The 9,869-nt window shown below is 40.5% G+C and overlaps 1 protein-coding gene across 3 annotated transcripts; it reads right to left on the reverse strand.

Annotated features, from left to right (window-relative positions):
• Positions 1 to 110: 110 nt before the first annotated feature.
• Positions 111 to 8,971, reverse strand: Rad17 (RAD17 checkpoint clamp loader component; the record flags this gene model as incomplete). Of its 3 annotated transcripts, none has more annotated exon segments than XM_087203194.1 (4): positions 111 to 821; positions 3,193 to 3,250; positions 7,470 to 7,590; positions 8,822 to 8,971. In XM_087203194.1, coding segments are annotated over 4 exon segments (600 nt in total), but the record flags the coding sequence as incomplete, so codon positions are not given.
• Positions 8,972 to 9,869: the final 898 nt, after the last annotated feature.

The raw sequence follows: 9,869 nt of genomic DNA on the forward strand, positions 1-9,869 counted from the left end.
GTGCACCACCACAAAGGCTCCATGCAGGGGAAGGAAAGGCCTGTACTATGTCTGAGGGACAGGGGAGATTAGTACGTTGTAGACAGCATTTAAAGACGGCAGAAACAAGATGAAATCCAACATTTTAATCTTGATATAAATTATGATTACATTCTAAAAGGTATCTAAAATACTGCACTGTACATCATATAAAAGCTGGTATCTGAGAAGATGGGAGACAAATTGTAAATAAGGCACAACGTTTATTTATATTCATATTTACATCCTACACTGTGGTCTATTTACAACACTCTATACTGCTTTTGTTCTCCAGGGTCTTCCTTCACATTTTCTGATGTTTGGCATAAACACTTAACACCTCTCCCTAACCCAGTCACAAGACTAAATAAATACTAGAGAAAGGACTCAGAGTGCTTGGACGCCTGATCGCCCATGTACTCCAGGATGGCAGAAGAGCCAGGTGCTCGTGATGAAATAGAAGAGGAAGAACAACTGCTTGTAATTCATCCGAGAAAATGCCAGTGAATCCCGGGGCCCGGCAGGCGGGCCCTTACGTCCCGTCGCTGTCGTACTCTTCTATGATCACGTCGCCCTCGTCCTCCATGTCCAGCTTCGAGAAGGGCTGGGGCTGGCTGGCCAGCAGCTCGCTCCCACTGCTCTGGCTCAACGGCAGAGACGTTTCCGGCTGGGCGGCTGGTTGGGGCTCCCCCTGGGCATCCCCATCCGGGGTAGGCAGAGCCCCACTGCCGAGCAGGGCCTCATCTCCGCTGTCAGGGTCCATCAGGGCGTGCTCCCTGTCGGCCAGGGCCTCCATCTTCCACCTGTCAGATTCACAGGGCAGACCTCAGTCATGATCAAAGCTGGGATGCCATTAGACAGTCATGAGCCAGAGACCACGCCTGTAATCCCAGCACTCTGTGAGGCAGAGGCAAGAAGAACCCAAGTTTGAACCCTGCTGGGTCAACTGGTCAATTTAGCAACTTGGCAAGACCCTGTCTCACAATAAAAAAGGGACTGGAGATACACTTCCATGCAAAGGCCCTGAGTTCACTACCCAAGGGGAGAGGAAGCATGATTCTAGTTTGGCCTTTTATTTATAACAGAAAAATGAGCACAAACCCCAGAAAAACTTTACAAAATACAAATGTCACTAAAATTATTCAATCTAATTTATAACTTTAAAGTAGGAATAAAAATACAGTGATGCACTTTTATTGTTATCTTCTAAACTGGCAGATACTTTTTCTTTTAAAAGGGTCTCTCTATGTAGTTCAGGCTGGCCTTGAACTCACTATGCAGCCCAGGTTGGCATTTAATCTGTGAAGGTGATCCTCCTGCCTCTGCCTCCTGAGTGCTGAGATTACAGGTGTGTACCACCACATATGGCAAGAAACTTAAAACTGATAAAACCTAGCTATGGCAGGGGTTAGAAGAAACAAATGATACTGATCAGTGTAAGTGGGTATAAAATTACACATTCTTGCAAGCATTCTGGCATACAGAGCAAAACAAATATACCTGTGTGGCACTTTCATTTCTAGTTAATTCTTTCTGATTAAGTATTTCATATGCAGGATGGTTTATTTACAAGGCTATGATAATAGAAGCTGAAAAGAAGCTAAGTACAAAAATAAGGTATAGGTTGAATTCCAAAAATTACACAGATATTAAACATTAAGTTAAATGTTAATACTAAGTATTATCAGACTGGGTTAAACATGATTCGTATATTATTAACCCTTTTTTTTTTGGTACTGGGGATTGAACTCAGGTCCTTGCCCTTTCAAGGCAGGCAGTAGAACCACTGAGCTACATCCCCGGCCATGATCAGTATAAATTAAGGGTAACAATACTAGTCATGCAATACATCAACACTGATAAATCTTGCTACCCAAGTCAGATCAAGTAGATGAACCAATAAATACAAGATTCCCACTTGTTTTCTTACATCTTTTTTTTGTAAGATTTATTTGAAGGAGAGGAAAGGGGGAAGAGAGAGGTGACAGCTACTCTGGATGAGCAGGGAGCATTTGAAAGTGAATACATCTTAGGAACAAAAAGACAACATAAAATATTTATTCTGCTTTTACTTTCACATCACCATCTCTGGGTGGAAAGAAGCCAGCAGAGACTTAGTCCTACTTTGATTCAGGGGGATGAGAAAAGCCAAGTGTCTAAAAGGTCTGAGGCCCAATCACATTGTAGTGGAATGATGCCCCACACTGTCCCTGAGTAACAGAAGAGATGCTCCACACATCCACAGGAGGTCATGAGCACTACACAGGCCCTACACATCTGTGAGTACAAAAGAGAAAAAAAGCCAGGCAGGGAGAGTCTTCCATCTGGGACCAGGAAAAGGAGAAAAGTGAGGAGGTCCAATGGGTGCCATTTCAATCACTTACCTTTGTCCTTGCAAGCAGTAAGCAACTCCTTTGTAATTTTTTAAAAGTGCCCAAGGGCCGGGGATTTAGCTCAGTGGTTCTGCCGCTTGCCTCGAAAGCACAAGGACCCGAGTTTTATCCCCGGTACCAAAAAAAAAGTGCCCGAGTAATTAATTCCAATCCAATAAATCAAACTCAGTCAAACAAATATTCTCAGAGAAGCAGGCTCTGTGTAAATCACTGGCATACCATAGAGGCTACTTTCTAATAAAAAGAATAGCAGAGACACTGTGTATCTATCTTTTGCTTATCTGAATTTCTAAAATAAGGAAATATAAAATAAATATTCAAAAAGTGGCACTGTTTTTTGAGGCAGTTCCTGGGCACTGCAGGTCTTCAACCATAGGCTCAGGAGACCTCTTGGCAGGAAAGCTGAAGAGAGGTTTCTAGATTAGCAAGGCTTGTTGAACTAGAGACTTCAAAGATTCTTTGGCTTTTTGATTTCGTACTTCCATTTACTCTAATATATTCCATCGGGAGATGGTGAATACATGCTTTTGTATTTCATAAGAGACCCACAATGTAACTGCATGGGTACATACATGTGCTTCTTTTTTTGTTTTTTGGTACCAGTGATCAAACTTGGAACCTTGCACTTCTGAGGCAGGTGGCGGAACCACTGAGCTAAATCCCCAGTCCCAGTACATACATGTGCTTCTGCATTTTACAGAAAACATTTCTTGACTGGGTGTTGAGTGGATTCAGGGAATATTTCAGGAACAGCACTCTGCAAATTAAGACCATCACTTACCTTCCAAAGTGTCGTTTCAGAGGAAGTCTTCCAATATCTTGGATAAAAGAAATCTGAGCTGAAAATAGATATTTTTGAAAAGGTTTTAACACCATCATTCCTTTTATTTTTGGTGATGGTGATGGTACTGAGGCTTGAACCCTACTTGAACTCTACAACAGAGCTAAATTCCCAGCCCTTTTTAGTTTTAATTCTAAGACGGGGTCTCAAAAAATTGTGCAGGCTGCCCTCAGGTGCTACCTGCTGCATTCATTCATTTATTATTGGTACTGGGGATTAGAGCCCAGGGCCTTTGCACTGAGCTACATCCCACCCCTTTTATTTTTTCTTTTGTCATAGGGTCTTGCTAAGTTGCCCAGGCTGGGTTCAAACTTGTGATCCTCCTGCCTCAGTCTCCCAGAGTACTTGGATTATAGGCATGTGTCACCATGCCCGGCTATTATTCTTTAGAGACAGCGTCGTGCTATACAGTACAGGCCAGCCCTGAACTCACTATGTAGCCCAGGCTGGCCTTGAACTTGGCAATCCTCCTCAGTCTCCTGAGTGCCGGGATTACAGGTGTACACTGCTATGCCTAGTTTCTTTATCTTTATTTATTTTTTTGGTAACAAGAATGGAACTCAGAACCTTGTGGTTGCCAGGCAGGTGCAGCACCACTGAGCTAAATCCCTGGCCCTTAACTGATAAGTTAAAATTATATGTCTTTATGGTATATAACAGAATATGTTCATATATTCATCCATTGTGGAATGGCTAAATCAAGCTATTTGACACATGTATTACCTCAAATACTTATTTATCTACTTTTAGCAATTTTCAAATATACATTATTAACTGTTTTCTTGTCTTTGCTTTTTTGTTTTGCAGTACTGGGGATGGAACACAGGGCCTTTACAATGAGCTATACTTCAACCCTTTTTTTTGAGATAGGGTATTGCTAAATTGCTAAAATGACTAGGTTAGGCTTGAATTCGCAGATTACAGACATGTGCCAACATGCCTGGCTGCATTCTATTTGAGGTAAGGTCTTGCTACGCAATTCAAGCTGGCCTCGAACTTGCAGCAGTCCTCCTGACTCAACCTCCTGAGCACTGGAATTATAGGCATGTACCACCAAGCCCAGCTGGACAAAAGCTTTTAAACCTTTTACCCTCAAGCTTTTTTTTTTCCAGTGCTGGGGATAGAATCCAGAGCCTTGTGCATGCTAAGTATTCATTCTACCAGTGGGCAACACCCCAGCTAAATAAGCCACTTTAAAATTTACAAATATAGGGCCAGAGATTTAGCTCAGTGGTTCTGCGCCTGCTTTGGAAGTGCCAGGTCCCAAGTTCTATCCCCAGTACCAAAAAAACAAGTTTACAAATATAATAGTATAAAGGCTCTTACATCTACTATACAATACAGTTGGGATTTTTTTTAAAAAGCTCTTTGATATGTAAACTTAGAGATGTGATCTTAGAATCTAATTTTTTTCCCCAGTGGTGGAGACAACCTAAGGCCTTGCACATGCTAGGCAAGTGCTGTACCACTAAGCTAAACCCCCAACCCTCACAATATTTAATGAATGGATAAAATGATTCTCTAGATGATTTCAATGTAAATAATTTAATCCAGTATTTCTCAAGTGCACACCAATCACCAGGAGAATTTTATTATAATGCAGACTTCTTATTTGGTAGACGGGGCTGAGAGCCTGCCTTTCTCCCAAGCTCCAAGTGGTACTGCCCCCTCTTGCTCAGGAAACTGACACGGGGTCCTACAGTGGGACTCAGTGAGAGGGATAGCTGTGCCCAGTGCACTGCGGGATTAGGGCTGGGCCTAAAGACAGTGGGTTATACTGAGCAAATAAGTAAATACATTCAGGAAAATGAAAGAGAGGGCTTTTATTGTTCAAAAGGGGAAGGACAGGGTCAGTCGAGTAGCTCAGTGGTAAAGACTACTAGCACAAGGCCCTGGGTTCTATCTCTGGCACAGAAAAAAAAAGAGACACAAATATGAAAAGAAAAAAGGTTAGAATAAACTCTGTGGTATTTGAAATTGAATGTACTGGTATGAGCTTAGGTTTTTGCTGTTTCATTTCTATTTTTGAGACAGTCACACCATGCAGCCCAGGCTGGCCTCCAATTTGTGGTAGTCCTCCTGCCTCAGCATCTTAAATGCTGGGATCACAGGTCTTTGGCACCCACCACACCCAGTAATGAACTCATGTTTTATATCTAGCCATACTGTAGTTCCTACCTTTCTTTCACTGAAAAAGCCTAGAAACAATGATACTCTGATAGCAATGACCACATCTAGTGCCCAGATCCTACTCCCGAGATGCCATTCCCACTGAGAGGATGCAGGGCTCCCAGAAATTCCAGACCTCAGAACTGGCACAGGAAGAGTATAAAATGAATCAGGAACATTTTGTTTTGGAATGTAAGAAAGTATTCCAAGAATATGGGGACACATCAAATGGGACAGAGTTAAGCTTAAAGTGACACCTGCTAATCCAATCAGGATAACCTGACATCAAAATAAATAAAGATAACAAGGAATTACAATGGAACACCTAAGAATCCAGCAACCATACAAACATATGCAAACAACCAAATGAATAAATACACGGGGGACTGGATGCGGTGGCGCATGCCTATAATCCCAGCACTCCAGAGGCTGAGGGAGGTGGATCGCCATGAGTTCAAGTCCAGCTTAGGCTTCATAGTGAGTTCAAGGTCAGTCTGAACTACATAGTGAGAACGTGTCTCAAAAAAAAAAAAGAAAAGAAAAAAGAAAATCAATACTCCTAGAAGTTAAGCAGACTCCTAAGTAAGTCTCAGGAAATACAAACATACCAATACTTGGAAGGTTGCTTAAGTAGTAATTAAGGAAGTTCATAGCATAATAGTGTTAAGTTTTAAAAAGTGTCAAAACCAATGGCCGGGGATTTAGCTCAGTGGCACCGTGCCTCTCTCACAAGTGCAAGGTTCTGAGTTCGATCTCCGGTACTAAAACAAAACAAAACAAACAAAAAAGTGTCAAAACCAAATATGGCTCACTGAAAAGACTAATACAATTAAAAAGACAACCTAAGGCAGAATTCAAACAGCAGAATTGAAAAGAAACCAGGTGTGGTGGTGCACACCGGTAACCCCAGCACTCAGGAGGCTGAGGCAGGACTGCTGTGAGTTCAAGCCAGCCTGGGCTACACAGTGAGACCCTGTCTCAAAAAAAAAGGTTAAGTACCAAGTCAGGTATGGTATGCACACTTCTAATCCCAGCACATGGCAAAGCTGAGGCAGGACTGCACAGCCTGGGCAATCTAGTGACTTAGTGAGGCCCTGTCTCAAAATAAAAAAAGACAGGGATATGGCTCAGTGCAAATGCTCCGCTTTAATCTCTAGTACAAAACAATGACAATAAAAACACAAAGTAAAAACACTCTCCAAAGCTCTAAAATGAAACTGTTCATGGCATCAGAGGTGACAATTACTCTCTAAACCTCTCTTCTGACAATTTGTAAGGTCAACTCTATCTTTACAACTTCAGAGCTAGGAGTAGTGCACACCTCTGTAATCTCAGCTATTTGGGAGGCTAAGGCAGAAGAACATCAAATTCAAGGTCAGCCTGGGCAACTGACCATCACTCTGTCTCAAAATAAAATAAAAAGGGCTAGGGATATAGCTCAGAATTTCCCAGGTATAGTTCCCAGCACTGCAAACAAAAACAAAACAAGACAGAAACAAATGATAGGAAAACTGGTAAACTTCATGAAGAGGCAAATGTCAGAAGAAATACCACTTGCCCAAGTGAACCCATCTACAGGCACACTGACCTTGCTTACAGCGTTTTTTATAATCTACCATTTGGAAGTTTAATGTACATATACACTACCAATGGCACCAACTGCCATATAAATCAGCCAAAATATTCATCAACAAGTTTAAATCATAAATTTTAAACAAATATTAGATTTGAACACATTTTAGTATCTCTGCTTTGACACCGATTTACACAACATGGAAGGCTACCCATGTGGAGTGACAGAAGCAGACGGAAGCTTATTTCATCTACCTGATTGTATACACACAGAAGAAAGTTGGGAACAGTTTACCTTGAAGGGGAGGTAGTTTTAATTTTACCTTATATGCTTCTATATCACTTATTAATAAAAAGTATATACTAATTTTGGGTTAAAAAATAGAGAAGGGAAAACATCTTACTAGCATTCAGTCATGGGTTGACTCATAAAGACAGACTGGCATGAAGCAGTTCTTGAGAAAAGCCATGATTACCTTGATTTCTCATTGGAACGGTCAGGAGTGCGAGATATGGCAACAGTTGAGTCTGGAGGCACAAAGCTGGTAGGCAGAAATCAGAAAAAAGTGCTTTTGCTGCCAGGCAATTTTTCCGATACTGCATGGAAAAGAAAAGATGAAAGACAAATAAAACAAAAATATGATTATGTATTCCAAACTAAGTTTATTAAATCACAAAACATGAAGGATTATATATAGCACAAATACACTCATAAGAGTTTGTCTAATCAGTCCTTCGTAATTTTCCTACTATTAATCAATAACTTGTTACACCAACAGCAGCCTCATAGATCTCATGTCTAACATCTCTCTTGATCTGATTAAGAAACCACATTAGGTGATTGATCCGCACAACCTAAACTAGTGTAAGAATATTCTATAAGCTGGGTGTGGTGGCATATGCCTGTAATCCCAGTACTCAGGAGGCTGAGGCAGGAGGATCAAGAGTTTGAGGCCAGCCTGGGCCACATAGTGAGAGACCCTGTTGGCTGAGGATTTAGCTCAGTGGTTCTGCTGCCTGCTCTGCAAGCACAAGGACCCAGGTTTGATCCCCACTACCAAAAAAAAAAAAGTCACTTCCAGAGAGACCCTGTCTCCAGAAAAAAAACATTCTATGATGTTTACACAACCACAAACCACCTACCAGTGCAGTTCTCAGAACATGTCTTCTGTCATGTGTCTTTGGTTAAGGGCTGTGTGACTGCATGTTGTATTTAGTATGGTCATCATGTAATACATGTATCAAATTTATTCTTCCTAATTGAAATTTATATCCTAGAGCATTTTTTTTTTGAGACAGGGTCTTACTGTGTAGGGCAGGCTGGTCTTGAATTCACTATGTAGCCCAGGGTGGCCTTGAACTTGAGGTAATCCTCCTGCCTCAGCCACCCAAGTGCTGAGATTACAGGAGCCGGCTGGAATTTATTTTTAATTATAACTAAATTTTAAAATAACTACACTTTGATTCTAATACAATTCAAATAATAAATCAAATAGGCACGTACACTCAAATTCTGAGTGGTTTTTTTCCCTTTAAAAAGTGACTAAAAGGCCAGGGATTTAGCAGTGTAGCACCATGCCTGCCTCATAAGCTCAAGGTCCTGAGTTCAATTCCTGGTACCCAAAAAACAAAACAAAACAAAACAGTGACTAAACATTTAGGAAAATCACCCTTTTTATGTTTTATCACAATTCTAAGAAAACCTGCAGGTTTTGTCAAATATTTTATAAGAATAAACCATTTTTCTTGTTTTAATTTAAAATACCCCTTGCTTTATCAAAACAATTCATAGAGTTCACCTATGCAAAGTCTACAATTCCTTTTTTACCTTCTTATGGATTAGAAACCACTGCGGTTTGTGCAACGGTCGAAAGCTTGATCCCCCTGCTTGGCAGTGAGCAAACCCCCGGGCTCTGTTGGAATGGATCACACCTCGAGTAGCAACAGATGTGCTATATGCCCTGAGTGAAGAGTGTGTCTAACAAGTGAGAAGAGGCGGAATGAAGAAAGTAAGATTTATAAACAGTGTTACTGGTACTCACATATACAAAAAGACTAACCATACTTATTCTATCTTCACTTTTTCCATTGTCACCATAGCCCTAAAAATCACAGTGCTATAAAACTGTTTAAAGCAAATTCAACAGAACAAATGCAACAGGTGTACCCTGACTGGGTCTTAGATAGAGCTGGGAGAAACAACTTTAAATACATTTTTGAGGTAACTGGGGAAATCTGAATAGGGACAATATATTACTAAATTAGTGTGAACTTTCTCAGGTGTGATAATGTAATGATGGTTCTAACGGAAAAATGTCTTTATTCATACTAAAGTATTAAGAGTCATGCCACATGCTAAAAACAAGTGTGTAAATACATAGAGATTAAGCAAACATGGCAAAATGTAATACTCCAGTGAACAAAAGTGTACATAAGTTTTCAATGAACTATTCTTTCAACTTATCTATAGATTAAAAATTTCAAAATAAAAAAGCAATCACAGGGCTAGGGATTTAGTTCAGTGGTGCCATCACCTGCCTTGCAAGCACAAAGTTCTGAGTTCGATCTCCAGTAACAAAAAAAAAAAGAAAAACAAAAAGCAATCATACAAAGATAAAAGAGATGACACGCACAAAAAAAGAGATGACAAAAGTTTAAACTGATGAATATACCAATTACACTGAGGTGATCAATACCCAAAGTAGAATGAAAACACAGCTTATAAGTATGTACAAATATTACATAGTAATCAAAAGAAAACACAATTTTCTTTTTTGGTACTGGAGAGTGAACTCATGGCCTTTGCACTAACCCCACCCATTTTCATTTTATATTTTGAGACAGGGTCTTGCTAAGTTGCCCAGGTTGGCCTTAAA

Source organism: Heterocephalus glaber, unplaced genomic scaffold, assembly GCF_053883595.1.
Source record: "Heterocephalus glaber isolate CG9 unplaced genomic scaffold, H.glaber_assembly_v1.0 deba00001788, whole genome shotgun sequence".
Taxonomy (NCBI): Eukaryota; Metazoa; Chordata; class Mammalia; order Rodentia; family Bathyergidae; genus Heterocephalus; species Heterocephalus glaber.